The sequence below is a fragment of the Chiloscyllium punctatum genome, chromosome 1 (genome assembly GCF_047496795.1).
Source record: "Chiloscyllium punctatum isolate Juve2018m chromosome 1, sChiPun1.3, whole genome shotgun sequence".
Classification (NCBI taxonomy): Eukaryota; Metazoa; Chordata; class Chondrichthyes; order Orectolobiformes; family Hemiscylliidae; genus Chiloscyllium; species Chiloscyllium punctatum.
In genome coordinates, this window is record NC_092739.1 from 74,456,056 (window position 1) to 74,474,566 (window position 18,511).

Sequence of the window (18,511 nt, forward strand, 5' to 3'; positions counted from 1 at the left end):
ATATACTTTCTCTGGATTCTCATTATCTCATTTCTGAAGGCTTCCCATTTTCCAGCCATCCCTTTACCTGCGAACATCTGACCCCAATCAGCTTTCAAAAATTCTTGCCTAATATCGTTAAAATTGGCCTTTCTCCAACTTAGAACTTCATCTTTTAGATCTGGTCTATCCTTTTCCATCATTATTTTAAATCTAATAGAATTATAGTCACTGGTTCCAACGTGCTCACCCACGGACACCTCAGTCACCTGCCCTGCCTTACTTCTCAAAAGTAGGTCAAGTTTTTGCACCTTCTCTAGTAGGTACATCCACATACTGAATCAGAAAATTGCCAATCAAGTCTGGTCCAGCATCAAGTCAGAGCATGGTTGATCTTATGATTCTCAACTGTCAAGCTTCCCCTGTAAGATGATAATCTTTTTCATAATTCCTCATTCCTTCCTTTATTTATTTTGTCACTTCCCTTCAAAATATTTGTATTCAGCTTGGTTTTCAATTATTTTTGTCTACCTGACACCTGCCCTAAACACATTTTTCCCTTTTATTTCATTCATGAGATGAGGGCATCGCTGGCTCTGCCAACATTTATTGCCTAACTCTAATTATCCAAAGGGCAGTCAGGAGTCAATCACATTGCCATTGGTCTGGAGTCACATGTAGGGCAGGCCAGGTAAGGATGACTGCTTCCTTCCCTAAAAGGGCATTAGTGAACCAGATGGGTTTTTCCCTGACTATCAACAATGGATTCATGATCATCATTAAACTCTTAGCAAAGACAGATTAGGGTTAACCAGTATGGCTTTGTGGATGGGAAATAGCTTTATAAACTTGATTGAGTTTTTTTGAGGACGTGACCAAAAAGATAGATGAAGGCAGAACGGTAGACATTGACTACATGAACTTTAAGGCTTTTGACAAGATTCTGCATGACAGACTGGCTCGTAAAATTAGTTCACATGGGATTCAGGGAAAGCTTGCCAAAACTGAATTCAAAATTGGCTTGATGATGGGAAATAAAGGATGGTGGTGGAGGGTTGTATTTCAGAATGCAGGTCTTGGACTAACAGTATTCCACAGGGATCAGTGCTGGGTCCACTGTCATTTGTCATTTATATAAATGATCTGAATGAGAATTTAGGAAGGATGGTTAATAAGTTTGCAGATGACACCAAAATTGGTGATATAGTCGACAGTGAAGGTTATCTAAGATTACAAAGGTATCTTGGTCAATTGGGTTCAAGGGCCGAGGAATAGCCAACAGAATTTAATTTGGACAAATGTGAGGTATTGCTTTTTTGTAAAATGAACAAGGTCAGGACTTACATAGTTAATGGTAGAGCTCTGGGGAGCTTTGTCAAAGAGACAGTGTTAGGGGTTCAGGTACATAGTTCTTTGAAAGTTGCATCACAGGTAGAGAGGGTGGTAAAGGTGGTATTTGGCATGCTTGACTTCATTGCTCAGACTATTGAGTACAGGAGTTGGGACATCATGCTGGAGTTGGATAGGACACTGGTGAGGCCACTTTTGCAGCAGTGTGCACTGTCTGGTGACCCTGCTATAGGAAGGATATTATTAAATTGCAGAGGGTAGAGATAGGATTTACAGGGATGTTACCTAGACTGGAGGTTATGAGGTTTGAGAAGAGGCTACATAGGCTAAGACTTTTCACTGGAGCAGAGGTGGTTGAGGGATGACCTTAGAGGTTAAGGTTAAGCAGGGAATAGGTACAATGAATAGCAAAGATCTATTCCGTGGAGTAGGGAAGTTCAAAACTTCATTAATGTGGAAAAATTGGAAGAGTTAGGACTGCTTTACCGCAGAGAAAGCTAAGAGCAAATCTGATAAAAGATCTTCAAATCACGAGGAGTGTGGACAGTACAGCTATGAGTAATTATCCCTGCTCACAAAATCACAAATTTGATGGCACAGAATTAAAGTGCATTGCAAAAGAAGCAAATGCAAGATTAAACAAAAAGATTCCAAACAGCAAATAGTTAGGCCTGGAAGTGTCATGGAGGTGGTTCAATTGAGGCATTCAAAAGGACGTGTTGATTATTTACACAGACACAATAGCAGTTTATGGGAAAAAGGCAGGAGATCGGCACCAAGTCAAAATGCTCACGAACCTGAACAGGCACAATGGGTTGCAAGGTATTCTTCTGCAACACAACAATTCTCTGATTCAGTGAAAAGCACTAAATTACATTTGTCTGTGATGAACTTAATTTGTCAATTACTTGCCCATTCTGCAAGTGTAACACATAATAGGTGGCATAATCCCAAACATCTAAATATTGTAATTCTTAGCAAACATTCTTAGATACTTAATTCTCACATCAAGTGTTGGAACTTACCTGCTTAGGACACTGATTTTTGCAGGAATTAAGAACAATTTTTGTTTCTGCATCAGCTGTAGTCATTTTCCTAAGAGAATACAGACAACATTGGCAAAAGAGTAAAAGTTGCAGTAAAAAAAAAGTCTTCACAAAACAGGTTTAAAATGCAGCAGCTTCCTGGCATTACTGCTTTCAACCCTCTGGATAGCAATTCCACCTTCTTTGCATTAAAACAACTTCAATCTTCCTTCTGTTTTGTCCCCAAATCAGCACCCCTCCCACCTGTGAGCTTTCACATTCCTCCCTGCTCTCACACCCTGGGATTTACGTATCTCTGAGACAGCTATAATCCTCTTTAGGATCTTTCCTTCAGTCCTGATAGCATCCACCACCAAGCTTGGATTGTTCAAGCATCAACCAATCAGATTGACCAACAGCTCCCAAGAATGAGTGTTTCTGCCTGCTATGAGATGGAGGATACTCTCGATCCTCTGTGAACCCAACCACAGGGCATTATGATTTCAATGTGGGCTTCCTTGGTCACGTCAACAAACTGTCTGCAGCTTTGGGTAGAGGATGACTATAGGTGAGTGGATGACATTATCGAGAGAAGCAAGTTGCTAAATTATGCCCATGATGGACCAAAAAATATCCATAAGCTCCACATTCCTTGATGTTTGTTAAGAGAATGAAAGGGGAGAGGATGGGTTAAAGCAGGTTATGGAACTATAAGATTAGTATAGCCCTTCAGGATGATCCTGGAGCAGGTATCATTACAGACTGAAGGGTGTAAAATGCCATAGTTCTTCATCAGGTAATTAATGGCAAGGCCAGTGATTTTTAAAATTCATTCTTGGGGCATGGGCAGCATTTATTGCCCATCCATTACTGTCCTGGAGGTGGTGGTGGAGGTGAGGTGAGCTGTCTTCGTGAATCACTGCAGTCGCTGTGGCACAGGGACACCCACAATCCGCTTAGGAAGGGAGATCCAGGGTCCTGATCACTTGACAGTGGCATTACAGTTCCAAATCATGATGGTGTATTGTTCAAAGGGTATTTGCAATTGGTGTTAATCCCATAGATCTATTGCCCTTATCCTTCTAGGTGGTACAGATCATGACTTCGAAAGGTGCTGTAAAAGGAACTCCAGATGAGTTACAACAATGAATCTTATGGCTGTTACCATTGTGCAATGTCAGTGGTAAAGGGATGATTGCAGAAATTAAATGGGGCACCCATCAAGACAGCTTCCCTGTCCTGGATTCTGCTGACCACTTTGAGTATAGTTAAAGCTGCATCTATCCATTCCAAACCAAGCCAGCACTAGGCAGCTTGAAGGAACAAATATCAGGATTGTGGAAAGGTGTTCGCAGGAGATATGATGAGCAAATGGCAGATGGCTTTGGTTTTCCTGAATAACAAACTAAGGAAGTGTAGAGGTTGCAGTTACAAGGGTATTTTTTTAAACTCACCTGTGGGACATGGGTGTTGCTGGCTGGCCTGCATTTACTGCCTGTCCTAGCTGCCCTTGAGAAGGTAATGGTGAGCTGCCTTCATGAACCATTGCAATCCACCTGCTCCAGGTTGACCCACAATACCCTTGGAGAGAGAATTCTAAGATCTTGACCCAGCAACAGCGAAGGAATGGCAATATGTTCCCTATTCAGGATGGTGAGTGGCTTGGGAGGGAACTTGCAGGCTGTGGTGTTCCCATGTAGCTATTGCCCTTGCCCTTTGAGATGGAAACAGTTGTGGGTTTGGAAGGTACTAAGGATCTTTGGTGAATTTCTGCAGCATATCTTGTAGATACCACACGCTGCTGTTACTGAGCATTGATGGTGGAGGGAGTGGATGTTTGTAGGTGTCAATAAAATGGGTTGTTTTGTGCTAGATGGAGTCAAGCTTCTTGAATGTTGTTGAATCTGACAGTGATTTAAGGAGTACCATAAATAAAAGGATTGAAAGACACAGGAGAGGCAGCAGATAATTAAAATAGTGAAACTGATTTGTGATGAAACCAACAAGGATTAAATGCTCTTATCAAAAAAATAAATTTATTGGTTATTGGATGTATAAAAGACTGACAAAAATAAGGGTGTGAGAAGTTTACAACATAACACATCAGTAACAGTACAAACTGCACAAGTACTTGGCAATGATCATCCACAAGAATAAATGTAAAATTCTCCCTTGACATTTACTCGAATTATCATCTATATGGGCTCTATTATTAACTCTCATTGTTTGCCATTGACAAGAAAGTTATCTGAAAGAGCATTTGGCTTCATGAACAAACCAGAGACCAGAAATTCTGTGGTGAGTGATTAATGTCCAGATTCTCAGAGGACTGCCCATCATTGACCAAGCACAGTCAGGAATTTGATGGAAAACTCTCCATTTACCTGAATGCAGCTCCAACAGATATTGCCTACACCATACAGTCTCATTTATAGAAAGATCGGATTGATGTTGTTTTTCTTAGAGCAGAGCAGATCGAGGGGGGACATGTTTGGGATATATAAAATTTTGAAGGACACAGGTCAAAAGACAAAGAAGGATAAAGAAATATTCCCCCTGATGAAAAGATCAATGATCAGGTAGAATAGATTTAGCTTAGGAGCAAAAAGTTCAGAGAGTCTGTTAGAAAAACATTTTCACCTAGAGGGTGGTGGGAATTCACTCTCTGAAAGGGTGATCCATCTTGACGTTTAAGTTTAGGTGTGCACTTGTAATGTCAAGGCATAGAAGGTTATGGGCGAAGTGCTGGAAAATGGGATTAGAAGAGTTGTTTTTTGATTGGCACAGATGTGATGGGCTCAAAGGCCTCTTTCTTTGCTGTAGATCTCCGACAGTCAAGAAACTTGACATCATCCAGGATAAACAACTTGCTTGATCAGCACACATTTCACCACAATTACAGCATGTGGCTACTCACCCAGGTTCATCTAATGGCAGCTTCCAAACTGGCAGTTTTAAATCTAAAAGGACAAGGGTACGACTGCAATATTCTAAGTTCCCCTTCAAGCTACAGAATATCCTGGCTTGAAATCATATCGCTTGCACAATCCCTGGACTAAAAGTCCTGGAATTCCCTTTTGAACATTATGAGGGGCATGGATAGGATAAATGGGCAAAGTCTTTTCCCTGGGGTCGGGGAGTCCAGAACTAGAGGACATAGGTTTAGGGCGAGAGGGGAAAGATATAAAAGAAACCTAAGGGGCAACATTTTCACACAGAGGGTGGTACGTGTATGGAATGAGCTGCCAGGGGAAGTGGTGGAGGCAGGTACAATTGCAACATTTAAGAGACATTTGGATAGATATATGAATAGGAAGGGTTTGGAGGGATATGGGCCAGGTACTGGCAGGTGGGACTAGATTGGGTTGAGATATCTGGTCAGTATGGACGGATTGGACCGAAGGGTCTGTTTCCATGCTGTACATCTCTATGACTCTATTATTGTGATGGATCAAGTGGACTGCAACAGTTCAAGAAGGAGTTCACCATAATATTCTCAAGAGAAATTAGGGAATGGACAACAAATGTTGGCTTTGGCAGCAACAATCACATTCAATGATTTTTTTAAAAGTTTTGATGTGAGAATGAGAGGTGAAATGAAGATATAAACTTAAAGAAAGGAGATTAGGCAAGTTATAATGATGGGGATTACTGAAGATATAAAGTTGCTTGGCGTAAATAAAGGACGACAGTTATGAAGGTATAGTTTTGGAGAATGGGATAATAAGAGTTTCTAATATAACGAGGGATGGAAAGGAGTAAAAGGGTTAAACGCAAAGGTGTTGGAGATGTAGGGACAGTCCCTAAGTTGTGATGGAGAGGAGGGCCCCATATTCATTGGTAGTTTGCATTGAACAGGTAGTCAAAGTGTAATTGATCAGAATAACTGATTAAAAAGAGAAGTTACGCATTTATGAGTCATGTTTCTATCAGAATCTGAATGACACGTACACAAATACTGATGGCAAAAGACTGTTATTGTTGAATACGCAAAAAGGTGAACGGAGGTGAAAATGGGACATTGATTGCAGCTTTCTAGATTATCTCAGCATCACTTGAGCTAAATTAATGGAATTCAAAATGACCAGTGGATTCAGTTAAAGACTTTTCCCGTTTGGCATGGCACACTTCACTTTCACAGAAGCACAAATATTTGAAAAATAACTGCTAGCTTGTACTTACGTGCACTCTACATAGAGGTTTGTGATTTTGCAATGGCATTTCATTCGGATCATCTGTGAACATGGAGGACATGCACCATCATGGCATGGCAAAGTACATGGGTGAATGCAACCAGATGGACGGGGTTTGCTACATCCTTCTTCACATATCTGACATTCTTTACCAGCCTAGTCAAAAACAAACAACTTTAATATAATGCAATATTTATACAACTGACAACAATAATAATGAGATGTAGAAGTAGAAATGCGGAATGCATCGAGATCCTTATTAGTTCAAAAGCTGCAATATATAAAAGGAAGGGTTCGACTAAATATTCTGAAAGAAATAACCAATTTTATATATAATCGATTAACTCAACATTAGTTTGTCAAAACAGGAACCAATAAATCAGTTGATCCTTAATAACCAGTAAAGAACAGCAAACAAACGTGCTAGCCACATTTAGTTCAAAGGGATCATGTAGCTGTAAAAACAGTTACACATTAGTATTTCTACTCTTCTGACTCTGAAACCAAGTAGTGACAATGAAAGCAACCAAATTCCTCCCATCTAATTTCCAACTAAGGCATACTTCTTCTGTTAACTGCAGTCAAGCCTGCAAACAAACTTGTTGCTTAAACTGTTTTTGTATATTATAGCAAAATTCTATTTTTTAAGCAGTGACTCAATGCACATATTGAACTATGTGTGTTTCCCAACTGCATCAACCCGAAAAGCTCTGGACGGATAAACTTCTACATCAAACATCTTACTAACTTTAGAAGTGATATCATACTGTTACAGTATCTACTTCAAAGCAGCATCATAATTGCAAATACCCCTATAGGATCACTCACAAATGTGACAAGGTGACATGGTATTTAGTCATATGCACTAATTACAGTGGAAACCCCTCTGCATGCATTCATACCATAAAAATAAATGTACTTTAAGTCTATACAATCACTACCATTATATCAAGGAAGAAAAGCATCAAAATTATATCACATTCAGTGTAATTTATCAACACACATGCACACACCATAAAAATCAGGATTGTGAATAAGTTTCGAGATTCTATTTTTGATGGAACTTGGTTCCTAAATGCATAAATTTGCATTACAGTCAAATGTTGTCATTAACATTTAAATCTAGTTCTTTACTGCATGCTCTTGAGCAAGGCTTTGCTGTGGATCTGGAGTCACATGTGGGCCAGACCAGGTAAGGATGGCAGTTCCCTTCTATAAAGGACATTAGTGAACCAGATGAATTTTTCTGACAATCAAAAAGGGATTTGTGGTCGTCATCATTACACACTTAATTCAAGATTTTTATTGAATTCAGATTCCACCATCTGCCATGGCAGGATTCAAACCAGAGTTCACAGAATGTTACCTGGATTTCTGGATTAACTGTCCAGTGATAATAACACTAGGCTCTGGTCTCCCCTAAATTCACTATGGAAACAAGGTGGCTGGTAAAAGAAGCCAAGAAGAAAATAGAAGGTCAACTATAATTTTCCGCACTTTTTGGAGCAGAGAGCGGCGGGAGCTGGGCGGAAGTGAAGTCGGAGCGCAGAGCTGGTCGGGAAGGTAAGTGATTGTTATTTGAGTGGAGAAGGAGCGTGGCGAATGTTGTGCCCCTGTTCAAAACAGGGAATAGGGATAACCCTGGGAATTACAGGCCAGTTAGGTCTTACTTCAGTGGTAGGCAAAGTAATGGAAAGGGTACTGAGAGATAGGATATATGAGTATCTGGAAAGACACTGCTTGATTAGTGACAGCCAGCACGGATTTGAGAGGGGTAGGTCTTGCCTTACAAGTCTTATTGAATTCTTCGAGGAGGTGACCAAGCATGGGGATGAGGGTAGAGTAGTGGATGTAGTGTACATGGATTTTAGTAAGGCATTTGATCAGGTTCCCCATGGTAGGCTTATGCAGAAAGTCAGGAGGCATGGGATAGTGGGAAATTTGGCCAGTTGGATAGAGAACTGGCTAACCGGTCGAAGTCAGAGTGGTGGTTGATGTAAATATTCAGCCTGGAGCCCATTTACAAGTGGAGTTCCGCAGGGATTAGTTCTGGGTCCTCTGCTGTTTGTAATTTTTATTAATGACTTGGAAGAGGGAGTCGAAGGGTAGGTCAGTAAAGTTGTAGACGATACGAAGATTGGTGAAGTTGTGGAGAGTGAGGAGGGCTGTTGTCGGCTGCAAAGGGACTTAGATATGATGCAGAGCTGGGCTGAGGAGTGGCAGATGGAGTTCAACCCTGTCAACTGTGAGGTTGTCCATTTTGGAAGTACAAATACAGGGTTAACGGTAGGGTTCTTAGTAAGGTGGAGGAACAGAGGGATCTTGGGGTCTATGTTCATAGCTCTTTGAAAGTTGCCACTCAGGTGGATAGAGTTTGTAAGAAGGCCTATGGTGTATTAGCGGTCATCAGCAGAGGGACTGAATTCAAGAATCGTGAGGTGATGTTGCAGCTGTACAGGACCTTGGTAAGGCCACGTTTGGAGTACTGTGTGCAGTTCTGGTCACCTCACTTTAGGGAAGATGTGGAAGCTTTGGAGAGGGTGCAGAGGAGATTTACCAGGATGTTGCCTGGAATGGAGAATAGGTCGTACGAGGATAGGTTGAGAGTGCTAGGCCTTTTCTCATTGGAACGGCGAAGGATGAGGGGTGACTTGATAGAGGTTTATAAGATGATCAGGGGAATAGTTAGAGTAGACAGTCAGAGACCTTTTTCCCCGGGTACAACAGAGTGTTACAAGGGGACATAAGTTTAAGGTGAAGGGTGGAAGGTATGGAGGGATGTCAGGGATTGGTTCTTTACCCAGAGAATGGTGGGGGCATGGAATGCGCTGCCTGTGGGAGTGGCAGAGTCAGAGTCATTGGTGACCTTTAAGCGGCAATTGGATAGGTACAAGGATAGGTGCTTAAGCTAGGACAAATGTTCGGCACAACATCGTGGGCCGAAGGGCCTGTTCTGTGCTGTATTGTTCTATGTTCTATGTTCTTTAATAGTGTGCTGCCAGACAATTGGAGAACTAAGGTTGTACCTTTACTTAAAAAGGAAATAAGAATAAGTCAAATAATTATAGGACAGATAGTCTAAACTCAATCTGTGGGCAAATTGTTGGAATCCATCCTGAGAGGCAGGACAAACGGTCATAAGAAAGTCATGAGTTTTTTAAACGTAAACATAGACAATAAGAATAGGAATAAGCACTTTGGTCAATCGACCCTGCTCCAGCATTCAATATGATCACAGCTGATCATCCAACTCAGCACAATGTAGCCATTTTCGCTCTATATCCTTTGGTCCCTTTAGTCATAAAACCTATATTTCACCTCCTTCTTGAAAACATTCAATGTTTTGGCCTCAACCATTTTCTATTGCAGGGAATTTGCTGGGCTAACCACTCTTTGGGCGAATTCTAAATGACCTACTCTGGATCCTCAGACTGTGACATATTGTACTGATCATTGGAAACATTCTTCCTACATTTCTCCCGCGTAGCCCAGTTAGGTTTTTAAAGATTTCAATGAGATTCCACCTCATTCTTCTAAACTCCAGTGAATATAGTCCTAGCCAACGTAGTCTCTTTTAATTAATCAGTCCTGCCATCCAAGGAATCAGTCTGGTAAAATTCTTTGAACTCAATCCATAACAAAATAATCCTTCCTCAGATAAGAGACCAATCTGCTCATAATATACTAGGCGTGGTCTTACCAAGGCCCTGTACAAGGATAGTATGGAGTTGTTTTTATACCTTTTCTTTATCATCTTCATCGATTACAGCGACTACATGGCATTCTTTTGCACACTTATGATTCAGGCAGGCCAAGAGTCGTCCACAAGGTCTGCTACAAGAGTAGGGTCCGATTGCATGACAAGGCAAAAGACTAACCTGAAACAAAAATGTATGCATTAGAACTATCGTAGTTTCAAATTTCAAAGTACAACGGCGCTTCGGAGGAAAATATAACTGGTTTTGTTATGCTACTGAAGTAGTATGCTGGAATTCAAGCCCTGCTCTTCGTGAAGTCATAAAAGTTTAAAAATTTAAGAAAGTACACAAAATATCCCAATTTACCTCTATTTTAGAGACAGATGGAAAGCATGGAACAGGTTTCTGCACTTAATAAGGATTACTATTGATTATAAATAAATAGATTCTAGCTATAGGTAAACAGTTATGAACTGTTAACATACAACTCTACTAACCTAAACTCTAACTGCATCCCCCACACCCTTGCAAAGCTCCTTTTACATGCACATACAGACAGATATCCAAAGAAAGGTATCGGCATTATGGATGGAGAGAAAGACTGAGAAGGTATTTCAATGGTCCCTCTCCAGAGTTCATAGAGATGATCCTTTTGGCTTGACAGGACCTGCTGCTCCCCTATCTTTGTTCTTCAGGTACTTGCACATACTTGCAGGAGGCACAAAGCAACTAGGTTCACATTTAGAAAGGCTCCAACCTTCTGGTTAAACGCTACAGCTTACTACAACTGAAGAGATAAAATAAGTTGGCTTTCATCAGGCATAACATATTCTTTCAGAAGGACAGCACCTCCCTTTCCAGAGATCTGATACTTTCTGGCAATTTTGTTCACTTCCATAAGCTGTTCAGCTACTCGGGAGTCAAACAGTTGCTGGCAGGCAATAGGCCTTTGACATTAATATTTGATCATCTTTGGATCAGTGACTTGGTGCTGACCAAATCCACAGGCTCCAGCCCCATTGCTTTTATTTCAAAACTGGGCTGTTTACCATTTCTCTATGATAGCCATGTGATTATATAAGAATTTAAAAGATTCCTGTATTTTTACTAAAGGAATACATTAAAATATTTAATCACTACTATCACATTGCTTCTCCATCCTGGAATTTAAAATCTATTTTATGTGATACAGTAGCAGGCATACTTAAAAAAAAGTTTCCTACTGAAAATCAGTGTAACAAATTGCAGCATTGTGGAATGTAGGCACTTCTATCCCCATGTGAAAGACATTCAAATAATTCACAAAGATTCAGTGCTGAAGAATAAACTACAAATTTCTGATAATTTTACTGTTTATGACATTTTTACTTCTGGTCTTGTCTAAACAGCTCCATTTACCAAGTGTTAAGGACAAAGCTTTTCTTTCTAATATTTCCTACAAGCAAAAAAATGCACTCACTCAAAAACAAATAAACCTTAGACTTGATTGGATATTACAGAAATATCAAAACAATTTTGCATTATTCAGAACTATTTCAATGTTATTTCAGGCAAATATAAAGTTTAGGATTAGTCCAGAACTTTTATAATTGAAACAAAAACAGAAACTGCTAGCCAAATTCAGCATGTCTAGCAGCATCTGTGGACAGAAAGCAGAGTTAACATTTAAAAACCAGTGACCTTTCATCAGACCTGACAGCAGCTATGAAAAAAAAGTGTTTTTTATATTGAAGGCAAGGTGGGGAGTGGGGTGGGAAAGGTGAGCAGATAGGTGAAGACAAAATCCAGACAGAAAGAAAGAGAGATATGAAAGGAATAGGCAGCCAAAAGGATTATTAATAGCAGGTGCAGTCTACTCATTACCACTTCTTCAGCTTCTCTTCTTCCTTGGCCTACTATCAATAATCCCCTCGTCTGCCTACCTTCCTTTCATATATCTCTCTCTGTCTCAGCTTTGACTCCACCTATCTGCTTATTGCTCCCCTCACCTGATCTTCAGTACAAATACCACTGTTTCCTAGCTGCTATCAGTTCTGATGAAGAGCCATCGGATTTCAAATGTTAACTCTGTTTTCGTCCCAGAGATGCTGCCAGACCTTCTGAGTTTTGCTTACAATTTGTGTTTTTGTTTCTGCTATTCCTTTCACATTTTGTTGTAGCAAATACAAGTCTAAATAAGGTACCTTCGAATCTAAACCACCACAGATGAACTGCCCCCGACCGTTGATGCTTAATGTCAATCTCTCAATAAATACCAGGGTCTTTCTGACCCTTACTGTTCATTTTTTTCCTCCACATTTGACAGATGTTTTTACAACTTCATGACTTCAAAAAATTCCTTTGGTCCAAAGAACTGACAGAAACTCCCAGTTTCCAATAATGCAAACATCACTAATATCTAGGAACTTGTGCCAAATTGAGAGAGCTATTGCACAAGCTAATCAAGCATTAGTCTAACATACATGTGCTACAGGATCCTACCTTTTTACCAATTTCTCAGATTACTTCAGCACCATTTCTCAATGTGTCTTGTGCCATTATCAAGACAGACCCACCAGAGGTAGATTAATGGTAAAAGGGATGTTGAGTGGAATGTACCAAATGGGCTGAAGATTGATTTCTGTGATGAAGTGGATTCAGTAACGGCAACTAGATCTAGATAACCCCACAAAAGGAAACACACCCTATCAAGACTCTTTAGGATTTTATATATTTTAATCAAGTTGCTTCCATCGCTTAGAAGTTTCAGCAGATTATATACCTAGCATGTTTAACCTTGTCTCATAAAATAATATGTCTATTTCAGGTTTTAATTTCATAAACTTTCGCTGAACTTTCCAACATATTTATATCCTTAAATAAGGAAACCAATAATGTCAACAGTACACCAAATGAGGTCTCATCACTGCTCTGAATCTCCAGCATCAGCAGTTTTGTGTTTTACATAGTTGTATTATCAACAGATTTTTTGAAAATCAAACTCCCCCATTTTATTTCATGTAAGTTATGTAGATTACTTTTCAAGAAATAACATTAGATAGATTTGCCCGGCTTTTCCTGTTGTAAACGGACATTTATATCTGAGTTATTTTTAGGTTGTCAGGGGGATACTTCACTGCTTTTATGCTGGATATCTGATGCTATTATGTACAGACGCTACGGTTACTTAGGGCAGAGGGGGCAAAGACATATCTGGCACAGGTGTCGAACGCATGAACACATACACACATACATAATCAGTTTGCAAAGGCTGAAGGCTCAATAACCAGAGGGCACAAATGTAAAGCAACCAGAAAAAGAACCGGAGGTGATAGGAAGAAAACTGTACAAAAGCAAAGGATATAATTTAAAATGCATTGCCTGTCAAGGAACTGGATAGATATTTGAAAGAGGAAAAAAATGGGAATGTGGGGACACAGTCAGAACTAACTGGATTTCTCTTTGAAAAGAACACAATGATTCAATGGTGTGAATAGCCTGGTTCACTGCTGTACTGCTCTGGGATTCTTCTTCACTAAGTGGTAAAGTCTCTTGGTTGGCAATTCAAAGTCACTCTGCATCCTCTCTAGTGTAATCATATGTTTCTGATAGTGCAGCAACTAAAACTGCAAACAGTATTCAATCTGCAGCCTGACCAATGTTTTATAAAGTTTTACCAAAACTTCCTTGCTCTAATATTCTACACCTCAGATAATGAAGGCAAATATACTCCATGCTTTCTTCACCAGGCTGTCTACTTGTGCTGATACCTTTCAGGATTTATGACCATGTACAACAAGATCCCAATGTTCCTGAGTATGCCGTATGGAACTATCATTTATTGTGTATACCCTTCTCTTATTAGATTGCCCAAAATGCATTACCTAGCGCTTATCAGAATTAAATTCCATCTGCTATTATCTGCCCAATTTACCAGCTGATCAATGTCAGACTGTAGCCCAAAACTATCCTCATCACTATTAACAATGTCTACCTACTTTCATGTCATCTGCAAACTTACTAATTATACCTTCGACATTTACATCCATGACATTAATGTACATAAACAGCAAGGGTTCCAGCACCAATCCCTGAGGCACAATGCTGGTCACAAGCTTCCAGAAAAACAATCCTTCCAGAAAAACAATCCTTCATCATGTTCTGCCTCACATTTACAAGCCAATTTTGGATCCAGTTTGCCAACTTGCCTTGAATCCCATGGGCTTCCAACTTTTGGAGCAGTCTTCCATGTGGGATTTTGTAAACTACATCAGCTGCACTACCCTCATCGATATATTTAGTCACTTTTTCAAAAATCTCAACTAAGTTAGTCAGACAGGATCTCACTCTAGCAAAATCCGTACTGACTGTCCCTGATCATTCTCTGCCTTTCCAAGTATTAAATAATCTAGTCCATCAGACTTTTCTTCTTATAATGTCCCAACCACAAATGTCAGACTAATTGGTCTGTAATTACCTAGTCTATCTCTGCTATCCTTCTTGAACAAAAGAACTGCATGAGCTATCCAGTAGTCTTCTGGCACTTCACCTATGGCCAGCAGAAACCACAACGGTCCCAGCAATCTCCTCCCTTGCCTCCCACAGCAGCCTGGGTTACATCTCATCAGGCTCTAGGGTTTATGCACCTATATGCCTAAGAAAAAAAATCTAATACCTCCTCCACATTAATTTTAAAAAAATCACAACACCAGGTTATAGTCCAACAGGTTTATCTGGAAGTACTAGCTTTTGGAGCATTGCTCCTTCATCAGGTGGGGCAGGATCACAGGACACAGAATTTATCGCAAAAGGTCATTGTGTCAGACAACTGATGAAATATATTGAACAAACCTAGATTGCTGTTAAGTCTTTCATCTTTTAGAACGGGTTGCAGGTTTCGATTCATTAGTATGTAAATCCCAGAACTTCTTTCAAGTTACATTCCCGAGATTACTTAGGGTTTTAGAAAAATAAAGGTGACATCTCAGCTCAGACAATGCAGTAAAGTTATGAGGTTAAAGTCTGTCTGTATTACAATCTTGAGTCAGACTGGTTCTATTTCCAAAGTAGGGATTTATAAAGTGTCACATGGACTGACTGCCTACAGACTGTGTGCTTTTTGAACAAAATAGAATGTATCTGCAAATGCAAATTCACCCCCTAGACTTGTGTGTGTGTGTCGCACACGAGAGAAAAAGAGCGAGCAAGAGCACGAGCGAGAGAGCAAGGGACTCATAGCTTCAGGGATAGAGGCCTACTTATCTTTTGGAGATTAGATTTTAAGATATGGACATTTCCTTTTCTTCTTGGCTCGGTTTCTTGTATTTCTGATTTTTTAAAAAATTCTGTTTATTGTACCTAAGATGGTTGTTTCTGTCAATTCTAGGTTAATTTTTATCTAAGACTGTACCAGAGAATAACGACTTTGTATACTTTTCACTGTATCCCTGTATCTCTGTACTTGAGCACGTGACAATAAAACCTAATTCTGATAATTAAAATTTGTTTTCTTTATCAAACTCTAAATACCTTAAACATGCAAGATTCCCTGGATTTGCTGCCTTTGCTTTTCACTCTTAGAGGAACACACTGGTCCTGAATTCACACTGTACTACATTTTAAAAAATTCCCACTTTCCAAATGTAGACTTCCCTGCAAGCAACTGCACCCAGATGACTACAGGATAGCTAATGTGGTTCCTTTGTTCAAGAAGGGCAGCAGGGATAGACTAAGTAATTATAGACCAGTTAGTCTGACAGTGGTAGAGAAATTATCATGAGAAAAATCTGAAGGAATGAATTATTTAATACTTGGAAAGGCACAGAATGATCAGACAGTCAGTACAGATTTGCTAGAGGGAGATCCTGTCTGACTGATTTCGTTGAGTTTTGTCTATGTTTGCTACATCTGATGATACTGAAATCAGCCTTACATCAATTTAGACAGTGAATGTCTGCACTATCCTTATCTCTTTCCACAATGACTTTGAAACTTAAGAGTTATGGTCACTATCTCCAAATGCTCACTCACTGAAACTTCAACCACTTGACTCTCTAGAAACAAGTTTCTCATTTTCAAACGTAACATTGAATTTGATCATATGTCCATTGTTAGATAAATGCTCCCTTCTGGGTTTATTACTCATTACTAAATATACTATGATTTGCTTGCTTGTTGGTTCTAGAACATATTTGCTCCAGGCAGTGGTATTTTAGATTTGGTCAAAGGTTGCATGGACTTTTTTTGTATAAAATAGTTAGAAATGTGTCAAATTTTTAAAAATTGTTTTATTATTTGAAGTGAATTATCCTTAATATTAAATTACTCCAGTCTGCTCATCAACTCCTCATTTAAAGATTATGATTCGTCATTAAGAGAAAAGTGAAATATCTCTTTAAAAAAATCCTTGTTTTCAAAACAATATGCAGCTGTGATATTTTTCCTTTTTGCTCCTTTATTTCATTATGAAATAATACAGGAATGACATACTCCAGGAATAGTTAATACATGAAAATAAGCAATGTCCAGTGAACAAAGGCTTCATTTTAAACCGAACCGTAAAGTTACAAATGTCAACTTCTTAAAAATAAACACTTCTACTTACACAGTTAAAGGTGCTACACATGAGCCTTGTCAAACAAATTCTGACACCAAGACATGCAAGGAGACAACATAATGATAGTTGACCAAAACTTTGATCAAAGTGCTAGACTTTAAGAAATATCTTAAAGGAGGAAAAAAAGAGATAAAGGGGTTTGGAGATAGAGAGTGGGAATTCCAGAGATCGGGTCCATGCAGCTGAAAGCATAAACATGAACATTACAGCAGGTAAACTTATGACGATCAAAGAGGTCAGAATAGGAGGAGAAAATTCCTTGGAGACTTATGGGGCTGGAGACTACAAAGATAAGAAGGGTTACCTCTGAGGAATTTGAAATCAAGGAAGAGAGATTTTCAAAACTGAGCTGTTGCTTAACAAAGAGCAAAAGTAGGCAAACAGCACAAGAATAATAGGTGAAGGGATCAATGTGAGTTATAATATGGGTGGAGCTGGATTAATGGCTTACACTGTCATCTCTGTATCATGAGATCTTAAGTTTAAAGTCCCACTTCAAAAATGTTTGCACAATGTTGAGATTGGCATTTAAAAGCAATGCTGAAGGAGAGGTTCACTGTTGGAAGTGCTTTCAGATTAAGGCCATAATTGGCCTTCTCAATAAAAAAATCCCCATTAAAAAGTCCCCTTTGTACTATTTTAAAGAAAAGAGGTTTCGCTCATGTCTCAGTCAACACTTAGCCCTGAACTAACATCACCAAAAGAAAAGTTGCATGGTCATCATTACACTTCTGTACACAATTGGCTGCTGTGCTTCCATTTCCTACTTCACAATACTGACTATACTTCAAGTCGGAAATTGAGGACTGACTTTATAGAGGTTTTTAAAAACATAAGGAGCATGGCGAAGGTCTTTTTTGGGGTTTTGGTGGGGGGGAGGGGGGGGGGGGTTGGGGGAGCACAGTAGGATCTAAACATTAAGGACGTAGGTTTAAAGTAGGACGTAGGAATAAGATTTGAGGACGACCTGAGGGGTACTTCTTCATGTAGAGATTAGTATATGTCTGGGATGAGCTTCCTGAGGTGGTGGTGGAGACAAATACAATTAAAACATTTAACAGTTGTTATCTGGATGGATATACGAATACGAAGACTTTAGAGGTGTATGGGCCAGATGGTGGTAAAGGGACTATGTCAGATTGGGACATCTCGTTGGCGCAGATGAGCTGGACCAAAAGGTCTGTTTATGTGCTGTGTGATTCTAAGTATATTTGACTAAAAAGGCAAAGACTTCTTAAAGAAATGTGCAAACACATTTTCTCATGTTGCTTAAACATTAACTAGTTCAAAGTGCCCTTTCATGCCGTTTGAGTAAAAAAAAACATTTTTTTTCAAAATACAAAATGTAAAACAGTACTGCAAATGTGAAAGAAAATAAGAAATCATAACTGGAGTGAAAAAAATTGTCAAGCAAATTAGCTGATATTTACAAGATTCATTAATAAAACCTTTTTACACCAAGAAGTACAGAGAACGCAAATAATAGACCCAAAGTGTGAAAAAGTACTTACAACATAATCATCACACTTTATTGGAGTCTAGATGAGAATAGGAAGATAGGAAGTACCCAAATTATAATTTTCTAGCACTCAATTAGTGGCTGGACAGTTAATAAACTACCACAAGGAGTCAGAGACAAGGTTCCCTTCACAGATTGATTTAAATCAGCCA

At 39.4% G+C, this 18,511-nt stretch overlaps 1 protein-coding gene across 3 annotated transcripts in view; it reads right to left on the reverse strand.

Annotated features, from left to right (window-relative positions):
• Positions 1-18,511, reverse strand: part of nfxl1 (nuclear transcription factor, X-box binding-like 1) — a 167,065-nt gene that overhangs the window by 51,519 nt on the left and 97,035 nt on the right. For all 3 annotated transcript variants that reach the window (XM_072568811.1, XM_072568801.1, XM_072568820.1), the window contains exons 16-18: positions 10,288-10,425; positions 6,537-6,703; positions 2,355-2,424 (exon numbers count right to left, since the gene is read on the reverse strand). In XM_072568811.1, the coding sequence (XP_072424912.1) occupies positions 2,355-2,424; positions 6,537-6,703; positions 10,288-10,425 (375 nt within the window). The remainder of the gene's footprint in view (positions 1-2,354; positions 2,425-6,536; positions 6,704-10,287; positions 10,426-18,511) is intronic.